The following is a 23,272-nucleotide window of genomic DNA, read 5'->3' as shown; positions in this document are numbered from 1 at the left end:
AGTTTCATATATTTGGCTACTTGGGAGAAGCCATGGGTGCATTAATGAACCATGATGCCCCATTATTGTGGAGGCCACTCTCTTTACTAAAGAAAGCTTGGGTAGGCTTTCGGCTTTACTGCCAAGCAATCACTTGGCTAGATTCTGATACAAACTGCTTCTGTTGGTTGATTTTTGGGTTTTTTGCGTTTGTATAATACTCTAAACTGATACAAAGGTACCTCATAATGCACAATAGTCAACCATTTCTGGGCTAAGCGTCCAGAAAAGTTAGTGATGTAGGAGAAAAGTACAAGTAATATTATGACTCTTGTTTCTCTTTGTACACATTCCACGAGCTGTATCGTGTGTAACTATAGCTTTCATTGAAAGAACTGATGGAGAGAAAGAACAAGAGCAAGAGAGCTGTCAGTTGCTTTTTTCCCATTTTCTATCTGCCCAAAAGTACCTGGATCTGCACTGAAGCCACCAAGAGCACAATGAATTTCCTTTGTAAGGTACTAACCTCACCTAACTGTCTGCAAACCACCTTTGTGGCAGTGTGTGATGCACAGGACAAATATCAGGTTGCCTCACTATGTAAATTTGATCGCCAACCTTACTATTTGATTCCTGGTTCCGATACCATGTCCATAGAGCCCAAGTCTCATTCTTCACCTACAATCCATGTGTTGAAACCAATTAATGATCACAGCAATTCAATCCAGAACATACCAATCACAGGCACACCATACAATTCAAAAGAGAGAAACTAGAAAAAGTATTGTTACTCGTTAGAATTTTTAAACATGTAAACATTTTGGGCCACATTTTCATCTAATTGTCTTATATGACATTTGAGTTGAATGACAGTTTAAAATTGAACCCAATTGATGTGGTAATTCTCATTTCCAATTAAAGACATGGAAGGATGATGGGAAATCAACACCATTTAACATATATAAATTTGTTTTCTACATATCAGCCAATGCCTGCAAATTTTCCATCAATGCACCTTCATGAGATAAGCATAGAACAGCTACTCCTACAAGGTACATACATGATGAAGGGCATCATAACAATGTTGATGACTCTGGCATATTTCAAATCAAAGTTTCCCTAAGGGCCTTCAGAAAAATTGAAACATAAGGCAACACAGCACATGGCAACTAAAAAATTCAAATTTAATAGATCAGAATATATTGACTTTACTATGATGCTTCATCTGTTGAACAAACGCACGAAGAGAGACAGAAATACACAGAGATACCTCCAGGATCCCATGGCCAAAGCTACTTTCTCTGAAGGCACTGTAATCAGGTTGCCAATCCCAACAGAACTTGCCTGCCGCTGGACCACTTGTGAAGTTTTTTGCACAAAAGCCACCCATATACACGTCATAAGTAGATGATGCCTCCGGACAGTTACCAGTTTCATCAGCATGTTCGATTGCCATCTTTTCACGGTTTCCCCCATCTCCTACTGTGATATGTACTGGTCCACATGGATCTAATGTAAAATTGTAAACTCGATTGGACCTCTCGTATGCATGAACCTAGTGACGTTTCAATCAGAATATAAGTTTGATATCACTAGGAAATAATACACATTTAAGAAAAGTGGACTCCCCTTATAAGCCCAAAAGGAAAGAAAAAACCCTATTCACTTAAATCTTCAGATTCTATCTGTGAATTGAGCTGTTTTCTTTAAAAACAACAATATTAGTTCTTGCTGTCCAATGCTTCATGTTATTTAACTGCTTGCACCTTGAAGGTTAACCTTGGTCCCTCAATGATATGGAAAATATAATTGAATAACCATTGCCCCAATACCAACATAATATTAGTTAGATTTCATCACTTACATGTCCATTAAGGACTATGTCAACACCATAAGTGTATAGTAGTTCTTCCATTTCCACCCTCATACATTCTGCCTCTTTATAATGGGCTTTATACGAACTGTACCATGGTGGGTGCCAAGCAGCCACCAGCCATGGAGTCATGGATCTATCAACCTTAGCTAAGTCCCTCTCCAGCCACTTGTATTGCTCCGCTGCAGAAGAAATCAAACAAATCCCTTAGCAAGTGGTTAACACAATAATTTGGAAGGAGGAAGGGAGAGATGAGAGTTATTAATTTTATACTTCATATTAGACACAAAATACATACACACCCTTAAAATATGTTTCCTCCCCAATAATGTAGACTATAAACTTTCTATAACTGCTTGCTTTATTTCAGAGTTATTAAATGCTTGAAACTATATATTATTCTTGCATATCATCAATTTATATAAACCATTGATCCCCTATAAGGAATTAATCATGAGGGTATTTAGAAACCTACACAAAGAAGAGTTGCACTGTCAAAAGTGAAAAGTAACAGAATACTATCCTTGATACTGTTTTCAAAAAGCTATGTAGAATGATTATACATGGACAGATGTAGTACCTGATTTATTATAAGAAATATAGGCTCCAAGCATGATAAAATGTATTCCACCTGCATTGAAGGAGTAGTAGAATGTGGATGACGATTCGCTTTCTTTGGAAGGGAATGCAAACCGAGAACTGTAAGCTACAAATCTCTGGTTCCCAGCTTGCTCCTCTATTTCATGGTTTCCTTCTACAACCATTATTGGAGTTTTAGAAATTAAACTCTGCATAAACCTGCAGAGAAACATCCTATTAACAAAACTTCAGCAGTTTCTTGCTTAAACTCAGACTTAATGAAAGGCAACTCAACAAACCCTTCTGTCTCCTAGCCAGAACCACAGAAGGAGATGACAAGAAAACAGAAGGTAATAATTCATTATCAAACCTCCCCCAGTAATCCCAACGAGGTTGATAGGTCTCATGTATTGGAGTATCTGGAAATGAGCAATCATAGCAGTCTGAGCCAGTACCATTTGTGAGGTACAGGTTTGCATAAGTTACATCACCGACCAATATAACTAGATCAGGATTGTTCCTTGTCAAATGACTAATTGTGTCAGTTGTATTATATGTTAGTCCAAGATCTCCCACAACTGCTATTCTCTTTGGGTAGCTTCGGGGACCAGAAACTGGCAGGGTCCTGAAATGATAGATATCGCTCAAGGCTGATATTGAAGGATCTCCACATCGGTAATAATATAGTGTGCTAGGTTTCAGCCCTACATAAAACGAAGAGCACAACACTCATTAAATGACTCAAATCAAAAGTCCTCGTTGAGGTTATAAAAAGGTTGAACTCTGAATTTGGTCCCTCCACTATCTCACTTCAGCAGTTTTAGTCTCTCTTAACCAATTTTAAAGAACTTAATCCTTATACTTTTATTAAAAGTCAATTTAAAGACAACTGATAATGAAATTAAACTTCTGTAGTTAAATTTAGCTGCGTAACATTTTTTTTTTTTATGATGTGACATACTAACTTGAATTTTTTGATCACATGGCACACATTAATTAAAAAAAAAAAAAGCTTTACTTGTTATAAAAAAAAAAACTAAAAATTGTTTTCTTAGAATTTAAAAAATATTAATTATTATTTAATTAATATCAAGTATGATGTTTTCCAATCTGATATGTATTACATAGTCAAAAAATTAAATAACCCAGTATGCCAGACCATCACCCAAATGCTATGTCATCCAAGTTAAAGGCAAAACTTAATGACCTTATCAATTGTTGTTAAACCAACTTTTAATAACAGTGTAGGAATCAAATTCATCAAAATTGAGGTAGAGGAACTAAAATTGCCGAATTGAGATAGTAGAAGTACCAAATTCAAACTTCGACACTATAAAAAAGGTTAGGAGGGAGACAATCCAATAGATTGAGTTACTTATAAGCAATCAAATTGGGAAGCATTCAGCAAAAATAGAGGAGAAAAATGCCTAGGAAGAGCCATTAAGAAATGATATTTTTTCAAGAGTAGAATGTTTGAAAGGATATCACTTTTCATTAAGTAATAGCCTTCAATGGTCATCAGGTATTCTTAATCAAGTGTCTTAGCAGAACTCATGCAGTATCTTTAGCCCAAATGTTTGTGCATATCAGAATGATGTGATAAAAATAAAAATTGGATAGTAATAGCATTTAAAGTCAACCTTGCTACTTCAAATGCAAACCGCATGGTAGAAAACGTAAATTGGATGAGACAACTCCTCCATCAAATTGTCCAACCGGTAAACACTATACCAATCCAAAAAGCAACAAGAAAAAGGCCAAAAAGTTTTAATTAGGCTTGTCTTTGTTATGCCTTCTTTGATTTCAAACCTGTTCCTATTAATGGATTTCATCAAATAATATGATCACATTTTTGTCCCTACTTTACACAGACAAAATAAAATTCAGTGGAACCAAAATATTGGACCGATCTTTCAGTTTGAAATCTATATGACACTGAATTAAACTAAGATAATCACTACACCAAACCTGTGAGACGAACATGGTGGATGATCCCAGAAGTATAATTCTGAAGGCCCTCAAATGGGTAAAGTTGATTATACACCAAAGAATAGCCGATGGCTTCATGAGTCAGTGGAAACCTTGACCTCCCATAACGAACCAAACTAGCAACAGTATTAGGGTTTAAAGGCTTTATGGTGTTACCAATTTGGAATTCCCCTGCAAACCATTTCCAATATCTAACTCAGTAATAGATTAAAAAAAAAAACAGAGATAAAGTAAAGACGCTGCTAAATTAAAGTATGAAAAGAAACGCAAAAATAGGAATATAAAAAGTTTGGGGGTTGAAGAATTATAGCGGATTCAGAGAGGATTTTGGAGGACCAACCTGTGACCCATGAGATCCAAACAGAGTCGTAACTAACGGAAAGAGAGACCGAAATCTGCTCGGGCTCGAATCCTTTGACGCGGCGGCGGACACGTGGATCGGTGTCGGGCAAATCGACGGCGTTCCCGCGCAAGCTGACGTCGTACGGGACAGTTACGGGGTCGAAAGGCCCGTCGAGAGTGGAGGGAATCCTCTTGGCGTTGGTAACTACTACCGCCACGACGTCGTTGATCGCTATGATGGAGAGCAGGAGAAGGAAGGAGCGCCAAAACATCATCGGCAAGAGCAGCTTGTACTTTCCATTGAGAGGGAGAGTGTAACTGTGAGTAGAAAGTAACATTTTCACATTGGAGAGTGGAACAAGGGGAAGCTGACGTGTGGCTTTTGTTGACAGTTAGTGACCGTTTGAGCTTACGAAACTCGTCCCCATCTTTTTCTTTTTCTCTAATTAAATAACTCTTACTTGGACCACAACATGTACCAATCAATTTGATTTTTGTAATTGCACTAAACGTTTGAATGAAATGGACAAAACTGTGTCATTTCCATCCTTTTCTTGTTCTCTCTCTATTTATTTCCTATACTATTCCTTATTTCTCTAATTATTATTTTTATTACATTTAATTAAATTTATTTATTTTTATTTAAATTAAATAAATTTTTATAATTAATAATTAATTAACTATTATTGATCAAATATTATTTGTCATTTTATACCAATATCGTGATAATATAAAAAGATAAAAATGTTACATAATTATGTCATTATGTCACATCACTATTTATTATGATATGTCATTATATTATATTTCTGTCACATAGTATAAATTAGTAAAAATTTATTTATTTATTTTTAAAAAAAAGCTCATTTTAAGTTTTTCTAAATGATTAAGAAGGTTTTTTAAGTATCATGCATTTTATTATGGATTCATGTGTCATGAAACCTTTCTCGGGTGCTTGTTGATTTTCGTTTTTCTCTTGGAACTTTTGCCAAGTAAATCAAGATACAACAACTATAAACAGATAATGCCATTTAACTAGAGTAATGGAATTAATTTACTGAGAAGCTTCTTAAGCTAGTAATGGAAGCAAAATCACTCCCTACACCGAAGATTGGGCAAGGCGATCCTAGGTGGGCTTCAAACTGAGTAAATGAACACCGAAATCAGTGCTAACAACACAAACCCAAGAAGGCAGCTCCATTTCAAGAGTGGACACCAATGGTCCCAGCCCGAAATCACGACCAGACAGCAGTTGATACAAATGTAATAAATAAGGTCATGCATTGATTCTACCAGGAGAAGGCTGAAATTTAATAAACAAGGCCTTCTTATGGTGAAAAGAATAAATAAAAACAAAACATGTGTATGTATGTCTGATTTCTCATTAATAAGTTTTCTTTGGTTGAGAGATGTATTGTATTTGGCTCGGGGTATGGACTTCCAATGAATTTGCTTGCATTCCTCAAGATTTCAACAAATACAACCCCCCAACCTTAAAAAGTGTCGTGGGTGCTTAAGACAGCTTTCCCAAGCATTCTGCATTCCACAACGAAAAAGTGAACATTTTCCTCATCAAAATACACTTCCCAAAGTTCTTCAGAGCATTAATATATGCCAGTCGAAGCACAGAGACCAGACAAGAGCTTGCCGCATCACGCTAACAGGCAACAGGCATGAAAAGTGATGATGAGCATGGTAACTCTAACACTCACTATACAATAAAAGGCACTGTTTTCCAGAGTTCTTTGCATTTTTCTATTTGGCTTAAAGCCTTTCAAGATCTATCTTTGGACTAACAGCCACTGTTGGACAAGTAAAGTTCGCTCAACCTCATATCTACTATTTCGAAAATGTACGGGGCATTATAAGACTTTCCCTTCTTTCTATTTTTTTTTTTTAAAGTTTAATCACACTTTAAGCTCTTGTAATATAAATTTTTTTGCGATAAGCCCTTGCATAAATTTGTTGTCAAATTGTATGGAATAGCTTTACCAAAATATACAAAAAGTTTGATGAATAAGAATAGAATCAACCTTGGGTCTGAATGCAAATAGGGGAAAGGAAAACGAGATTACTAACATCATCCAAGGAAACGAGAAACTTTCAATGTCAGGTTCAACCATGCACAAACGAGAAAGGACAAATTTCTTCCTGAGAAGTTCAATAGAAGCTAGTTATAAAAAGCTGAACAAGGTGGGCAAATCTCTTAAACTACAAAGAGCAAATCTTAATATAAAGGAAAAGGAACAAGACAGACATTGTTTCATTGAATTTTTCCTGGTATTAGTAATTAAGTGAATAATGCGTGAATGAAAAATCCTATCTGTTCGGGCTGAAATTCACCAAAAGTTACATTTATCTCCAAGCTTGGTATTAAAGCTTTGTCTGGTGTAAAGACACCAAAAAACTAGTGTTCTTTTAACGATAACCAGAAAGGCCTGCAGTAAAACAATAAATATTCATGAAAGCAAAGACAGAGATCAGAGATCCATTGTTCCTCTCTAAGGTGCTCTGTTAACATGATAATTAACTTGGCAATCAGGGTAAAAAGGAAAAGAAAAAAAGAAATTGCGTGTATGTTGGAATTTGGAGCTCCAAAATCCTTCTGAGACATGAGTATCAACACCAGACAACTAACTATCTACCGTTTGAAACTTGAATTGAATCATCCGCAGATCCCAAGCTAATGTCAGGCAAAGGCTAGCACAATAAACCACACAATACATATGTTTAAGCAGAGACATGCGTTAGCAAAAGACGTGTGACAACATAAAAGTTGATACGAATGATCCTTGACACAGCAATATACTTATGTTGTCATTGAGTTAGAGAAAGAGAGAGAGGTCAACCATACAAGCTTATGCTTCCACTACATGTAAAAGATATTATCTAGATATAACATGTGAATACGCAAGTTCTGCATGTTAGCGAAAGCATTAATTAGGCCCTTTCCAAAACCAAAAGAAAATAGATGGATCTCAGACATCATCACTTTCATTTAGAGCCTAAAATAAAGCCACCATGTAAAAAACAACTATTTGGCACCTAGAATAATACTTGGAAACATAAACACTTTACTGTGTATTATGACTTCCGAGATGTCCAACAAAAAAATGCAGTATCAGCTTCTATACTAGTCAGACCCAGGAATAATACAGAGATACTCTACCACAAGATTGAACAAGGAGGGAGATCAAAGGACCATAAAAAAGAACGTTCAGAAGAACACTTATCTACTCACTCAGCCTTTGGTTCTCATTATTGTGATGCTGCCTTTTCCTCCTTCAGTACGAATTTTAGTTTTGCCAACAACAGGCTTCCCAGAAAAAGCAGAAGTTGGAAAAGCAGCAGCAAGATCTTCATTGCTTTGTTTCGATTTTGAGGGTGGTGGAGTTCGGATTCGCTGGTTTATATCCTTCAAGGTAACATCTCCATGGAAACCACAGGGTTTAATGAAAGCAAATGGATAGGCCACAGAAGATGCTAGCTTAGGGGGCGTCCGTATGAAAGACTTCCTACCTATATGAGCAAAATCGAATCTGACAATGTTAATCTTAATTAGAGCAATTAAAAATTTAATGTAAAAGATGGTAGGTCATTGAAGTCCTACTTAAAGGACATGATATTTGAAATAGACACACGATTTTAAAAACTTAAACTTTTCCTTATAACAACAGCAGGGGAAGGAGATGTACTGGAAAAAAAACAGGCCAAAACATAGCAAACAGAAGGAAAACAAAATTCAACAGATATAAACAACAAAGACAGAAACAAGAACAGATCAGTACCTTTGAAAACAACATTGCGAGGAGTTCGAGTTGCCTGCTTTTGGACGGCATCAGCGCTGGACTCAGGTTGGGTATTGCACAACTCTATGAACGGAGAATCAAGTCTCATAAAGTTAAGATAATATGCAACTTAGAGAGAGAGAGAGAGAGAGAGAGAGAGAGAGAGAAATGATGAAACAATGACACACAAGACTTGAGAATAAAAGATGAAGATAACAATAGCACACATTCCCTCAAAAGGAAAGGTCTCGTGTACCTGAAATATCAATTTGAACATCAGATGCCCCAGTAAGATTCCTGAATCTCACATTATAAAGCAATCAGAACATATTGATAACATGATCAAACAAAAATGTTGAAAGTCAATAGAAGCATACATATCATCAGAGCTAAGAAGCATCTCCGCATCATTAAAATATTCAGCAAGCCACCCTTCACACGACTGATCAAGGCCCTCATAACTGGAAGCTGATGCATCTTCTGCAATATTTTGCCTTGATTAAAAACCCAAATACAATTCAACTCCAGTTGATTATTATTTGTATGAAAATGAACTTGCAAGAGACACCTGAAAATCCCGGAACCCACTGTGATGCATCAGGTAAAACCTCTTCAATTGACTCATCCCTTTCCTAAGCATGGAAAAAAAAGAAACAAATAAACAAAAACATTGCAACAACCAGCCTACATAAACCAATATTCAAAAGGTGTAATTACATCTCATGAGAAAGTAACTAAACATATATCCAACACGTACATTTTTCAAAGGCCACCACAATAGCCAACTTCTTGAAAACAATGAATGAATGAGTTATAGGAAAGATAAAATTTTGAAGATATCAGCAACCTCTAGGCAGCAGATAGAACCATACAAGATTGACTAGTGCTAACCACTTACTGATTGATGCACAAAAATGATGTGGATAAAATAGTTTTCCTTCTCAGTAATATAAAACAATTTACAATTAACCAATATGTTTTCTAACATCAGGTTCCATATCTAGCATATGATTCCATGTCAAACTTTCGAAACAAAGTTTAAAGATAGCAGTTTGAAAAATATACCTTCATGTTCTCGGAAATAAAACTGTTATCTATCACTCACCCTTGACTTTAGGAATGCAGATGGCATCTCTTCACAGACAAGGGAAGAATCTATTGCATGAGTGTCGAATTGAAGCATTCTACGCCTTTTAACTTGTGAAGAGGTCTCCCTATCCTCTGGTTCCTTGCTGATATTATCTGAAGTTCACCATCTTATTACTTTTAAAGGAAAAAGAAGAAAAGCTACTATTATAACGACCAGAAAATTTCCAAGAACATCAAAGAACAAAGCTTACCATTATGTGTAACATGGTATGACAGATCCCCACATTCCTTAACAGGAGTTGTTTCATCAAACATGTAGGAAAGGTCTTCCTCATTCAAGGTCACTTGAGTCCATACACCTTGGGAGGTGTCTGCTCAGATGTTATCCAGACGTCACTAATCATATTTTCTTAAATCTTTTTTCTTACTCCGCTACTTCAAATATGTTCACCTGTATATAAATTATTGTCTGAGGTATTAACTTACCAAAATTGGAGTTCTTTTCAACACCATAATTCTCCCCATGCCAATTCCAAGGCTTCCTGCCACCAATCACACAATAAACATAAAAAATACAGCTACACCATATTTCAGGTCAAAGCAAAGAGCCAATGCAGCTGGACTTCACAATGAATCATCCAACGCTTTACCTAAAAGTGGACTCCATGATATATTTTACCAGCATTAAGAAAAATCTTACATAAGGTTGGAAAAAATAAGTTAAGAATTAAATCACCAACATAATCCATAAAACTACATAGATATAAGGGGGGAAAGGCGAAATGAAATATTATCCAGATGAACAACAGCAAACAGTGAACATTTCCAACACACAAGTACAACAATAAAAAAAAAAGGAAAAAGTAAAATTGAAGCATTGGATCCTATAATAGTGCCCCAAACAAACATCACATGTAGAATAATAAAAAGGACACTTGTACCATTTGGATCCAGCAGCAAGGAATATGTTTTTCAGCATTGATGTTTAAGCGAATCAAAAAGCACAAAAAAGGGGTTAAGAAAAAATTAAAAGACAAAGACCCACCATTTTATTCAGAGCCCACATCTTCACTCTCCCACTTTACCATTTCAGTTACAGTACAAAAAATAAATCCAACATATCCCCACTTCAAAAATTGAAGGGGAAAAAATCCAAGCAAAGACATTTACCAAATGCAGCATTTAATCCATAAATAAACGTAAAATCAAGCAAAAACCCATCTAAGAAAAACCAGCATTCATCCCCAAAAAATGCAAAAAAAAAATTATAATATAAAACTAAAAAAAAAAAGAACCCAGAAACAATCATCAGAAAAAATGCATTTTAAAACCAAAAGATAAAGGAAATTTACTGATCATTGTTGTAAGCCATTCCCTCTGCTTCCCTTAAAAACTGAACCAAAGCACGGCCTCTTTTTCTTCTCTGTTTTTATTTTTATTTCTCAGTCTTCACTTCTTCAACAACACCATCCAAAGTAGCCGTTACACAGAGATCGATTTTTTTTCCCTTTCAACTATTTATCAGAGCAAATCCACCAACACAAATGCAGATATAAATAATAATAAAACAAAAATATAATATCTATAAAGCAGTAGAAGCAGCAACTTCACTGCCTTGCTCTTTGGTCTTTGCTTGAGATATGTGCTATAATAATATCTGTGGTTAAAGCAAAAAAGGCCCCGTCCCTCTCTCTCTCTCTCTCTCTCTCTCTTCTATTTTTCCTTTTTCCCCTTTTTGTTTTAACCCCTTTTTTTTTTTATTTTGGGTTTTTTTTCTTAACAACTCTCTTTCAGGATTTATGATAAGCAGGCAGAGGACGCATTTTAAGGGGTTCTATTTTTGTTAACATGTCATTAATTACGGTTAGATTTCCTACCAAAATTTAAAAAGGAAAAGGCGGTGCATTTTCTTACTTTTTGGTGGTTTTTAAGCCGGGGGTGAGGGTGGGCGTCGGGGCGTGATTCACGCCATTGTTTTGAGGGCGTGGGTCAATGGTCCAATTGCCCAAGGAAAACTGTCCCCGGGTAGTTTGAACCTGCCTTGTTTGGTTTGGTCCATTAAAGGGCGCCAAGATTCAGGCGCGTGGCGCTAGGGCTTCCCCGAGAAAGGACTGTGTGGTAGTAATAAGAACGTGAGAAACATCCTGCCGTAATTAAGATGGGCCCTGTTTTTAGCTGGGGGTGAGGTCACAATGGGCTTAAAGAAAATGGACCCCTCATATGAATGAATCGAATGCAATCAATTCTTTCTTCCTCCTCTCGTGTACTTATCAATGTACATATATTCTATTTATTTTATTTAAATAATAATAATTTTTTATCAAACTTATATTTAATATATATTAATAATAATATAAATATAAAAATTATCAGATCATCACCTAGGTGATTATAAGAGCAAATTTAAGATATAATAAAAAAAAAACCTAGATAAGAAGATAATAACAAATAATCTTACACTATTTCTACATTCACCTTTGATTCAAACGAGAAAATCCTTTTGAATTAATTAATTTATTATTTATTTATTTTATATATGTCTAAGGAAGTGGTCCATGTCTTCCTTTCAATATATTGAGTAAGTCAAAAATTGTACACTTTCTATGCCAACTTTAACATCTTTGCCTAACATAGAGGATAATAAATTTGAGAATAGTAGAAAAGTCATTGTATTGTCTCTATATTTTACAAGATATCTATCAAACTTAAATCCTATTTTAATCCCTTTACCTAACATTTGAGATTATCATTCATCTTTCTAAAAATAAATAATAAAAGATTACTATAAATATTGACTCCAAAGACTATAGAAAAAGAGTGAAATGTGTGTGTATATATATGTATATATTTAAAGCACTCCAATCAGTGTCCATATACTCTCACATGAAGACATTTACTCTTTATATTTTGATATTCATTGTAATTAAAGAAAATCATTAAAGACATTCGAGTGTTTGATTTATTTGTTGATACATTAACCATTGTCTAAAAGGTAAGATTAAAGAAAAGCATTAAAGACAATATGATTAATGTATTATATTTTAAAAATTTGACAAGAATAATACATGAAATAAAAAATGGTTTCTTAAAATAATCCTTTAATTAACTTTTAACGAATATGCTAATTAGATATTATTCTATGTCTTTCTCTCTTGAAATAAAATTCTCAACTAACAAAATCAACCACTTCTTATGCCAAAAAACTAATTACTTCTCAAAAGACCAAAAACTCTTTGCAGTTTAATAAGCAAAAATGCCTTCAAGATTTAATTTTTTGGAAACTTTATATATATATATATATATATAAACAAGTAATGTCTTAAAGATCTTAACCATTAAAAGAATAAATATTTTCTGATGAAATACTAAAATTAAGACAGTAAAATAATTGATATAAGCGAATAAAGAAAATTAAATAATCTATGGAGGCAGTTGGAAAAGACTATAACCCTTCACTCCAAGCTAGCATGGTAATGGAGAAAGCATTAGAAAAAGTGAATACAACATCGTCACCAGCAACATAGCATCCTCCCAACAAATCCACCTGAGAATGAAAAATGTGATAACGGAACAGAATTTTTTAAATTTGGCATCTTTTTCTAGTTTATTTTACATAACATTTAAATGTCTGGAAAATCAAATACTGTCATGTACATTGCAATCTGAAGTTGTTGCTAAATTTTCAAGGTATAATATTTTAAAAATTCTCGAATTATTTAAAAAAATTTAAACAAATCGTTATTCTTCCATTATATTCAATTAAACTTTTGTGTTTTTATTTTTAAATCAAATAGGTTCTTATAACTAACAATTAATTAATTATCATTAATCAAAATATCATTTATTATTTTATACATACATGATGCTAATATGAAGTGAAAAATGTCTCATGTTTATGTTATCATGTCACGTCACCATCTATTACAACATGTCAATATCCGATGTCAATACCACATGATATATAAAATGACAAATGACATTTTCACTAATGACAATTAATTAACTATTAGCTATATGAACTTATTTGATCTAAAATAAAAATTTAAAGACTTAATTGAAATCAATAAAAAAATAAAAATTTATTTTAATTTTTTTAAATAGTTTAAAATTTTTTGAAGTATTATATCAATATTCAATAAAATATAAAAAAAGCAAAAAAAAAAATGCATTCTGTTGCACTTCTATCATACATGAATCTCATGAAATATATTTCTTTTTTGTCCAATACTTGAGTTGGTTTTTTTCAACTAATTTGCTGTTTAGATTATATATACACAAATCCATCATTTTTATTTTCCTTTTTAGATTATCATAAATTTTGGCATCCATGATCTAATTTGCAAAATAAAAATGAAAAACAGAAAGAAAATATGATTAAATGGTTATGCAAAAAGGAGAAGATTAGGAATATAAAAGCAAGTAATTTACCTGTTGTTGGGAATCAAAATACTTAAAACTCAAACTGCATATTTATACAAAGAAGTATATTTTAGAGAAAACATGAAAATATTTCAAATGTTTGCAAAATGAAAATAAAATTCAAAAAAAGGATATAAATATACCTTGACGCCTGTTTAAATTTGAGAAGATAAAGGCTATATCTATTTGAATTTGTCATTAAATTATCATATATTTTGCATTAATGGTAGTCATTAATAGAAGTCATTAAATTATCATATAAATTTCTTAAAAGCTTTATTTGTGATCAATACAAAAGTCGGATGCAAAAGTGTTTCCAAACGTTGGTCTTAAACACTCGAAGAACATCTTGACAGAGCCCAAATTGTCTTACAAACCAATGAGCTCTGTAAGGCTCAATAATATCACCTTATTGCATTGATGAAGCACATAGCTGAAATGGATGATAATAAGATAATAATGATAAGTATGATCAAATGTCCTATTAATAATGATGATCCCATCTCTATTTTTGAAAATACGTTAGCATTCCACACCATATTTGTGTGTTGGCTTCATGTTCACCAAAATATCTTGGCTTTACCTTCTCTTGAGAGCTTAACCATCATAGGTCCATTTACTTCTTGTGGAGTTGGAAAATGAGTTTCATAATAGTAATTAAACCATCCAAAAAATAGTCAACCACTGGTAATTTTTGGCCAACTATTGAATGGCAAGGTTAACATTGTTAGTGCTAATTTCCATAGGGCTAGTTTGTGTTTGAAAGGATAAATACATAAAACTAGCAAGAAAAGAAGCTCGTCAAATGTGTTTTCTCTAATGGTAAGTTCATTGCATGTTTTGTATGTTGTCAATGCCCAAGTTTCATGCTTCCAAATGATCGTAAAAGGATTATGCATGGCTTTGGGACGAGTTGACTTCGTTGCTTAATGAGCCAAAGACTTTTGGTAATGTAATTCACCTTGAAACCAAAAGTTGGTCTAATTGTCCACAAAGACTTTGCCTTGGCCATCTTTTCTTTCATTAAATAATGAAATGCAACAAATAAATACTCACAACTTTTGGGAAGCAATGATGAAAAATTTCTCAATTTCTTTCACTACAATTTTAGATTGTACTATAATGAGCACTAACCAAGGCTATCGTTGTGATGAAAAATCTCTCAATTTTTTGAAAAGTAGAAAATTTCATTCACATTTGATAAGTAACAAAAAAAGCAAAAAAACTCATTGTTCATGGCAATCAAGAATCTGCAAGATAAAAAAAAAAAAAAAAAAACTTATAGTGCAATCACCCTCTAGACTTTAACATCTCATTTACAATCCCCCAATTATCAAAAAGGTTGGCTTGAGCTCCGCCTTCCCTGTTCAAAGGTATTAATAAACATATAGACCTAATATAAACACCCCTGTATAACATCAAAAACATATCCACATCACACAAAAATTCAAATAGGTAGCATGAAGAGCCCCAAAATCTGCATAATGATCCTAGCACTGCACACATAACATAATCTATCATACGTTAATACGAGCAAAAATAGAAGATCAAACCTACGAGAAGAAAGCAAAAACAGTAAAGAATTTGCAGTAGACATAAAAAATCCACAAGCAGACAATGATATGGAATCAGTCAAGAAGTTCAATAGAAAATTTGAACAAGATCATCAAAACGGTTCACACCATTCTTGGCTAAGCGATTGGCAAGCTGATAAGCAAATCTTGAAATATGAATCCCATACCATTTAAGAAGTTTGCAGTTCAAGTTGTTCAACAGGCACAGAATACTTCTTTTCCACCAAAGAGCAAGAGATGGGTCACTGGACCACTTAACAACATTAGACAAATCTAATTCCACAATTAGTTCATGAGTGCAAGCTTAAGAGGAAGCAGCAAAAAGCAAAAAAGCTTCTTTAATAATAAAGATTTCAGTCAAGTTTGAATTGACAACACTCACAAATTTGGAAAAGAGAATCTTAACACTGTCATCATTGTCTCTCAAAGCACCTTTAATCCTAACCTTCCCTGGACATCCCCTAGCAACCACATCCATATTAAGCTTCATGCATCCATTACATGGTTTAGTCTAGTCAAGCTTCAAATTATTTTTTTTTCACCACCACAGTAGCTTTTTCTCAACATCCCGGACAGAAAAATTTTCTAATAGCCATTTAGCTTTAGACCATCAGCCAACTTTCAATTTAATGACATCAAAAAAATTAAAATATCATTTACAAATTATATTGTAATGTGTAAAGATAAATCTTTAAAAGTTAGAAGATATTGTGATGACATATTAAATTTATTTAAAATGAACTTGTTTATCAAACTTGAACTTATTTGATTTTTCACAGTACTATCATGTATAGGTGATACTATTACTAACAGGTCTATATAATGCATTGCTAGAATATTTTTTTTGTTATTTTTTGTATTGTAATGAAAAAATTATAAAAAAAGATAACATTATAAATGTAATTAGTAAAAAAATTAAATATTAAAAAAATAATAACAAAAAAAGAGAAAAAGCACAAAAAATTTTGAATCTTAATTTTTTACAATTAAAAATTCAATTCAAAAAACAACCCGTTTGTTTTTCTCAATTTTTCCTTTCTTTTTATTTTTTTATTTTTTCCTCTCACATCTCTCACTCATCCCAGACTTACCTTTCTCTCATATACGTACGGATCTCCATCCCTTTCTTTTACCCTTTCTTTACCCATTCCTTTTTTATCAAATTTGATTTTTTCACCCAATTTTTTTTTCAAATTTTTTTTCTTATTCTTTTTTTTTTTCCACTTTATTCTTACTCTTATCTAGCCTCTGCACCTCAACTATAAAACCCCTTTGACCTTAACCCATCACATGTCAACCCTCAACCTAATCCCCAACTCCGTCCTTAAGACTCCACCTGTCAAGACATTGAGAAGCAAAATATATAGAAGCTAACTTAAAACGTGGCAACTTTCTAAGTTGAGTTGTAACAAAAAGAGGAAGTCTTTTTGCGGCTTCCTTTTAAGTATGTAATAGCTATTTAAGTAATATATTTGATTTTTTTAAAATTTAGATTGAAATTATATAAAAATTTATTAATTTTTGAAAAGATATTTTGATTAAAAAATATAATTATTATTAACAAAAATTAAAAAAATATTAAAATATTTTTTCTTTATTAATTTAAAAAATTATTATTATTATTTTTAAAAATAAAATAAAATTAAAAAAGTACTGATCCATGTTCTGAAGGGAGGAGAGCATTAGATTGGTGCTCCCAAGGAAGGGGAGCACCTTGATCGGGCCGGTTCTTTCTTGATGGGGAGTTTTTTTTTAATTAATTAAAAAATTAAATTATATAATAATTATTATAAATATTAATTAAAAGTAAAATTATTTTTTTATTTTTTTCATATCAATAAATTAATAAAAATATTAACTATTAACTATTAACTAACGGCTAAATGTATGTATCTAATAAAAAATAATTTTTTAAAATAAAATATTTATTTTAAAAATTAATATATCTTTATATAATTTTGATTAAAATTTAAAAAAGCTAAAGTATTTTAGCTTAGATATTTTCACATAGCATTGCCATTACTTCCTAAAGTAGGAAATTACAGTTGAGGCCACTCACGTCTCGTTTTCTTGTTTCTTGCCTTTACATTTTTTAATATATCTACAGAGTAATCCGACTGTCACTAGTTATTGCTTCATTTTTTAGAACCCTAAACCTTGAATTCTCCTCCTTCACAAATTCTGGTTTGGAGTTTGCTTCCCACTGCCAATCCTGAGAATCATTGCTGGGTTTTTAATTTGATCAATTGCTTTGGGTTTTTCCTTTGAAGCTAATTTCAGGTATGCTCTTCAAATCCCAAGCCATTTCTTCTTCCATCTCCTATCTAAAATTTAACTTCAATTCTTTCTTAAACCCTAAATTCACCTTCCAAATCAAGGCCATTTCAAGCCTCAAAGTTATTTGGAGGAAAGACCAGAAATTAGACCAAGCCATAGAAAACGATAAACGATACAAGCTCTGCGCCCGGGTCGTGAAGGAAGTGCTTAACGAACCGGGTCAAGTCATCCCTCTCCGGTACTTAGATAAAAGGCGGGAGAGATTACGCCTTAATGTCAAAGTTAAAACCTTTATTAACAATAACCCGGGTCTTTTCGATACTTATTATGATCGGATTAGACCCAAATCCGAGCGCGTCCCATTTTTGCGGCCTAGTGATAAGTTGAGGAATTTTCTAGAGGAGGAGAAACGGATTTATAGTGAAAATGAGGAGTTGGTTGTTTCTAAGCTTTGTAAATTGTTGATGATGTCGAGATATAAGGTGATTAGTGTGGATAAATTGGTTCATGTGAAGAGAGAATTTGGTTTGCCAAATGATTTTTTGGTTAAGTTAGTGCCTAAGTACAGGAATTATTTTAGGTTAACCGGGTCCCCTGGAGAAGGGCAATCGTTTTTGGAGTTGGTTGAGTGGAATCCTGAGTTTGCCAAATCTGTTATTGAGCAAAGAGCAGAAGAGGAATCGAGGTTAACAGGGATTCGGGTTAGGCCAAATTTTAACTATAAGTTACCGGCAGGGTTTTTTCTCAGGAAGGAAATGAGAGAGTGGGTCAGGGATTGGTTAGAGTTAGATTATATATCTCCTTATGAGGATGTGGCACATTTGGATCAAGCTTCGCGAGAAATGGAGAAACGGATGGTGGGGGTTTTCCATGAGTTGCTTTCCCTCTCATTGTTCAAAAGGGTTCCGGTGCCTATATTGGGTAAGTTTACCGATGATTATAGATTTTCAAATGCTTTTTCTAGTGTGTTTACAAGGCATTCGGGGATATTCTATATGTCATTAAAAGGTGGGATAAAGAGTGCAGTGCTAAGGGAGGCGTATAAGGACGATCAGTTGATTGATAAGGATCCATTGCTTGAGATAAAGGATAAGTTTATTGAATTGTTGGAGGAAGGATGGCAGGAGAGAGCAGAGTTGTTGAGGTTGCGAAGAGAACAGGTTAAGAAGGACATGGAAATGATGGCAATGAGGAATGAGGGATTGCATGAACTAAGTTGTGATGAGGAGCCTTGAATTTGAAAGGATGAGGATTTGACTTGGAATTTGAGTTATTGATAATGTTGAGCTCCACATTTGGATTTGAGAGGATTGTATTAATCATGTAATCTTTTATTGGAACTACAATAGAGGCACATAACATTTTTGTCCAGGATATATACTCAGATTGTTGAGTCACATTTTGAGAATAAGAAGGGTTTTGCATCCCAAGTATTGGGCCTTCTGTACTCTTATGTGGTAAAGCTGCTTCACAAGTTTACAACTGATGTGAGAACATGCTGGATCTGTAACTTTCCTTCACATGTGAGAAAAGTTTGCCCACTTTCCAGCTTTTGACATTTTTGTTAATTAGCACATTTACACCAACTGCAGCTTCCTAAAATGTTTTTTTTTTGTTATAAAGTAGCCATGAAAAGAACTCGCATAGGTGCTTTCCAACCATTATGTGGCTTGTTGAAAGTAAAATCTCCATTTTTTGTGAGGAATTTCTATGAAAGTTTGCATGGATATGGATATTTTTGTGTTTGAAGTTGTATGGGAAGATGTTTGTGGTATCAACTAATTCAATGAAGTTAAGGTAATCCAGCATGTCTGTCTAAAGAACTATAGCAATGATCAACATGAATATTAACTTGCGTACTAGGACATATTTATTTATGGATTTTGATTTGAGACATGTAATGCACTGCTAAGACTTAAGACTAGAGAGTACCTGCAGAGGACATAATGTGTGTGGCAACTTAGAGATGGTTAAACTGAGAAAATAAAATAAAGCTATTAAGACCGTGTATTAGATCACTGCATGATAGTAAGGCATTGTTCAAAACAGTAACACTTTGGTTTTGCACTTTGGAGGCTGACATCCTTTGGATGAGAAGAGTGACCTTATTTGGGTGAAAGTATTTCTTGATCTCATAGTTGATTTTAACTAAGGAAAGCTTGTAGTAGGCATTCCTTGGTAGTTGATTTGCCGGGGGCATCAAAGGGCCAGCAATCGAGGCTAGAGCAGGTGAATGGGAGTTGAATTCTCACGATTCATGAATGAAACATGTTGATGCAATCTGTTGAATTATTTTCCATCACAGGAGCTCTGATATTCTGTTTGTTTAATTTTCAGGATTTTGAGATTGCATTGCAATTTAGGGAGGGAAAGAGAAGGAGACTTCTTGGTTTGTTCCTCCTTTCTGTATCAATTGATAATACCTTGACTGTCCTGTATTCTTCTTTGGTTGTTCTAGAAATGGGAAGCCCGCTTCTATATTGCATTCATTTTTACTATAACTATTTCCAAACAAATATCATAAACAAATGCAGTGATTTTCATAAAAGACACTAATACCATCTAATCAAATCATTTTATTTTATTAGTGTAAATAATTATACTTAGATGTTATTTCTTTTTAGATGCTCCGAAGTAGAAACAAACAAATTTTCTTATTTTTCCAACTAATCTTAAATTACTAAAACGGCCAATGGACTAAGAAATATTAGAATCAATTGCCGTACAGAAAGATATATATTAAAGGGTAAATGAAATTTTGATTAATTGCTAAATAGGAAATTAAAAGTACGATTTCATCCTTAACTTGAAGATTAACTTTCCAATGCAAGAAGACAGCGACTGGAGAAATGAAGGTGCCATCGCTTGTCAGAGGAGACGATAGGATCCAGCAAGGGCATGGTTGAATGCATTCTTATCAAACGATTTGACGCTATCAGGCTGTCATAATTAAAATTTTCCTTCTCTTTCTCCTCATCAACCACTGATTAGGAAAGCCATTGCTGCCATATTCAGGTCTTTGGAGATAGGACTATCAAGGGGCCAAAATCTATAGATCCACTATTAGGTCTTTGGAACAAGTGTAACAAGTTGATTGTAGCCTGGTTACTTGATTCTATTTCATTAGAAATTGCATTCACGATCTTTTTCATGGATTCGGCACAACAAATATGGGAGCGCTTGAAGGAACGATTTTCACAGCTATATGATTTAAGGATTTACAATTTATAGTTTACTAAAGGACTCAGGTCAGTTGATAGTAAGAAAGAATTCAAAAATATAGGCCATTGTGTGTAGATTGTAATAATAATTGCTTTAAGAAGTTTGTTAACTCAGTACAACAAGGAAATAATGTTTCGCTTTCTTAATAGTTTAAATGGCGCATATCTTGCCTTGAGATCACAAATTGTGATGCTCAGGCCCTTTCCTACCCTCAATAAGGCATATAATATGACTCTTCATGAGGAATCACAGAGATCTCTATTCATTCAATCACAGCCTCTGGTTGAAACATCTGTTATGGCAGGATATGGTGATGGGAGGAAGATCAATAAAGGTGATTCCGTCTAATTTGATTCCTTAGAGATTTTAAATTCATAAAGAAGAGAATGAACCAGTAATGCTACTGTTAACAGTGTCATTGCTATTACACAACAGGATCATTTGAAGGAAAGTATTAATTATTTAAGGTCTCAAATTTCTGTCATAAAGCAGCATATACAAAGGCTAATGTTTCTTCTCAATCATCAAGATCTTGAAGCATCCATCAAGCCAATCAACCACAGCCTTCCTTGGTAAATTCTGTCTTAGTTGGTATGATTCTAAATCCAACCTGTTTGAATGCTAAAGATGCGTATATATCTTAATCACATTTAGGAAAATCATTCATAACAGATAGCCAAACTTGGATAGTATATACTGGTGCCTTGGGTCATGTAGCTTGCTCACTCTTTTTGTTTGAATCAGTTAAACCTGTTCGTAATACGACTGTGTTGTTGCCAAATGATACAAATGTTATTGTTAGTCATATAGGAACAATGAGATTGACTCCTTTAATGCTTGAGAATGTGTTGTTTGTACCTTCTTTTAACTTCAATTTAGTTAATTTTTGTAGTTTTTTTTTTAAAAAAATTATATTTAGTAGTCTTACTAAAGCCAAAAAGCATTTGTTTAGTTTATGTTATAGAGAATGATTAGGGTTGTTAGAGTAAGAAGAGGTTTAAACTCCATGCAAAGTGATTTGGACAAAAGTTTTATCTTGTATTAGTCCAATTCATTTCACTTCTATTGTTAAATTTCCAACTTCTGTAGATGCTATCAAGTTTTAAAATTCTATAAATAATGGTCAATTTGTTGATAGCCATGATATTTGGCATCTTAGATTTGGACATACTCCATGTGAAAAAAATAAAACTGATCCACTTCACAACTATCTTCATCTCATAGAGCATTTACCATTTCACTTACTAATACCTTTGAACACCCCCAAACTTATCAACAAGCTATCACTCATGAGATTTGGAAAGAAGCTATGCAAGCTGAATTGAATGCTTTAGAAGAAAATAAGACTTGGACAATGATGCCTTTACCAATAAATACACGTGCTGAGGGTTTTAAATGGGTGTATAAATAGTGAAAATTAATTCTAATGGTAGCATAAAGAGATACGAAGCATGATTGGTAACCAAAAGCTATAGTCAAAATGAGGGATTTGACTATTAGGAGACTTTTAATCCAATTGCTTAACAAACTACTGTTAGAGTCCTTTTGGCCATCACTATTGCAAAAGGTTGATTTTTGAGGCACTTAGACATCAATAATGCATTCCTTTATGGTGACTTAAATGAAGAGGGTTTCATGAATTTGTCTCAGGGATATGAGCCTCAGAGGGAGTATAAGTGTCCACCAGGTTGTAGACTTGTGTGCAAATTATAGAAATCCCTTTATGGTTTGAACAAGCTTCACAGCAATGGAACTCTAAGTTCACATAAACTCTATCGAGGTATGGTTTTGCGCAGTCTAAAGTTGATTACTCTTTGTTCACTAAGAAAATGATTAGTTCATAGCATTATTAGTTTATGCGGATGACATTTTGATAGCTAGTTCATCAATTCCAGCAACGGATCAAGTAAAATAGTTTTTGAACGACAACTTTAAGTGGAAAGATCTTGGCAAGTTAAAATATTTTCTAGGCATTAAAATTCCAAGATCAACTCAAGGCATTTAACTGTGTCAGAGAAAGTATACATTAAAGCTGGTGTTTGAATATGGTATGCTAGGCACAAAACCAATAAGTACTCCCACAGATTATTATTGTAAGTTGACTAAGGAATGATATGAGAGTCAGTCAGTGGATGCTATTA

The 23,272-nt window shown here is 33.6% G+C and overlaps 3 protein-coding genes across 9 annotated transcripts; 1 reads left to right on the top strand and 2 right to left on the bottom strand.

Annotated features, from left to right (window-relative positions):
- Positions 1-207: 207 nt before the first annotated feature.
- On the bottom strand, positions 208-5,149 carry PAP15 (purple acid phosphatase 15). 3 transcript variants are annotated; one of them, XM_021419298.1, is made up of 8 exons: positions 4,761-5,148; positions 4,400-4,591; positions 2,802-3,135; positions 2,433-2,650; positions 1,844-2,034; positions 1,250-1,534; positions 598-657; positions 208-459 (listed from the first exon to the last, which is right to left on the bottom strand). In XM_021419298.1, exons 1-8 carry the CDS (start codon positions 5,098-5,100, stop codon positions 409-411), a joined length of 1,671 nt encoding a protein of 556 aa, XP_021274973.1. In that variant the 5' UTR covers positions 5,101-5,148; the 3' UTR covers positions 208-408. The 3 variants fall into 3 exon arrangements, with proteins under 3 accessions (XP_021274973.1, XP_021274972.1, XP_021274974.1); XM_021419297.2 differs by having other exon boundaries at positions 208-657; positions 4,761-5,146; XM_021419299.1 differs by lacking the exon at positions 208-459 and having other exon boundaries at positions 515-657; positions 1,192-1,534; positions 4,761-5,149.
- A 1,542-nt stretch (positions 5,150-6,691) lies between these two features.
- Positions 6,692-11,406, bottom strand: XRI1 (x-ray induced transcript 1). Of its 3 annotated transcripts, none has more exons than XM_021417995.2 (9): positions 10,290-10,895; positions 10,126-10,181; positions 9,891-10,010; positions 9,656-9,792; positions 9,119-9,182; positions 8,928-9,027; positions 8,807-8,847; positions 8,551-8,634; positions 6,692-8,281 (listed from the first exon to the last, which is right to left on the bottom strand). In XM_021417995.2, exons 1-9 carry the CDS (start codon positions 10,322-10,324, stop codon positions 8,004-8,006), a joined length of 915 nt encoding a protein of 304 aa, XP_021273670.1. In that variant the 5' UTR covers positions 10,325-10,895; the 3' UTR covers positions 6,692-8,003. The 3 variants fall into 3 exon arrangements, with proteins under 3 accessions (XP_021273670.1, XP_021273669.1, XP_021273671.1); XM_021417994.2 differs by having other exon boundaries at positions 6,700-8,281; positions 8,928-9,030; positions 10,290-10,887; XM_021417996.2 differs by lacking the exon at positions 10,290-10,895 and adding an exon at positions 10,992-11,406 and having other exon boundaries at positions 6,705-8,281; positions 8,928-9,030.
- A 6,289-nt stretch (positions 11,407-17,695) lies between these two features.
- Positions 17,696-20,935, top strand: LOC110408881 (Ubiquitin carboxyl-terminal hydrolase family protein). 3 transcript variants are annotated; one of them, XM_021418010.2, is made up of 3 exons: positions 17,696-19,432; positions 20,247-20,315; positions 20,722-20,935. In XM_021418010.2, exon 1 carries the CDS (start codon positions 17,915-17,917, stop codon positions 19,142-19,144), a length of 1,230 nt encoding a protein of 409 aa, XP_021273685.1. In that variant the 5' UTR covers positions 17,696-17,914; the 3' UTR covers positions 19,145-19,432; positions 20,247-20,315; positions 20,722-20,935. The 3 variants fall into 3 exon arrangements, with proteins under 3 accessions (XP_021273685.1, XP_021273684.1, XP_021273683.1); XM_021418009.2 differs by lacking the exon at positions 20,722-20,935 and adding an exon at positions 19,985-20,138 and having other exon boundaries at positions 20,247-20,392; XM_021418008.2 differs by lacking the exon at positions 20,722-20,935 and having other exon boundaries at positions 17,696-20,138; positions 20,247-20,392.
- The last annotated feature ends 2,337 nt before the right edge of the window (positions 20,936-23,272 follow it).

This window comes from Theobroma umbraticum, unplaced genomic scaffold (assembly GCF_002168275.2).
Source record: "Theobroma umbraticum cultivar Fairchild unplaced genomic scaffold, ASM216827v3 scaffold_44.0, whole genome shotgun sequence".
In the NCBI taxonomy this organism is placed as follows: domain Eukaryota; kingdom Viridiplantae; phylum Streptophyta; class Magnoliopsida; order Malvales; family Malvaceae; genus Theobroma; species Theobroma umbraticum.
This window is presented reverse-complemented; position numbering and strand designations above follow the sequence as displayed.

Coding starts and splice junctions, on each gene's coding strand:
- PAP15 (XM_021419297.2), bottom strand. CDS start 5,100: ATGTTACTTTCTACTCACAGTTACACTCTCCCTCTCAATGGAAAGTAC. Junction 3,136..4,399: donor CCACCATGTTCGTCTCACAG/GTTTGGTGTAGT, acceptor CGTTTTATGTAG/GGCTGAAACCTAGCACACTA. Junction 658..1,249: donor TTGGCCATGGGATCCTGGAG/GTATCTCTGTGT, acceptor CATGGATTGTAG/GTGAAGAATGAGACTTGGGC.
- XRI1 (XM_021417994.2), bottom strand. CDS start 10,324: ATGCTGGTAAAATATATCATGGAGTCCACTTTTAG. Junction 8,635..8,806: donor TGTTCAAATTGATATTTCAG/GTACACGAGACC, acceptor CTCCGTTCATAG/AGTTGTGCAATACCCAACCT. Junction 8,282..8,550: donor TCGCAATGTTGTTTTCAAAG/GTACTGATCTGT, acceptor TTGCTCATATAG/GTAGGAAGTCTTTCATACGG.
- LOC110408881 (XM_021418010.2), top strand. CDS start 17,915: ATGCTCTTCAAATCCCAAGCCATTTCTTCTTCCATCTCCTATCTAAAA.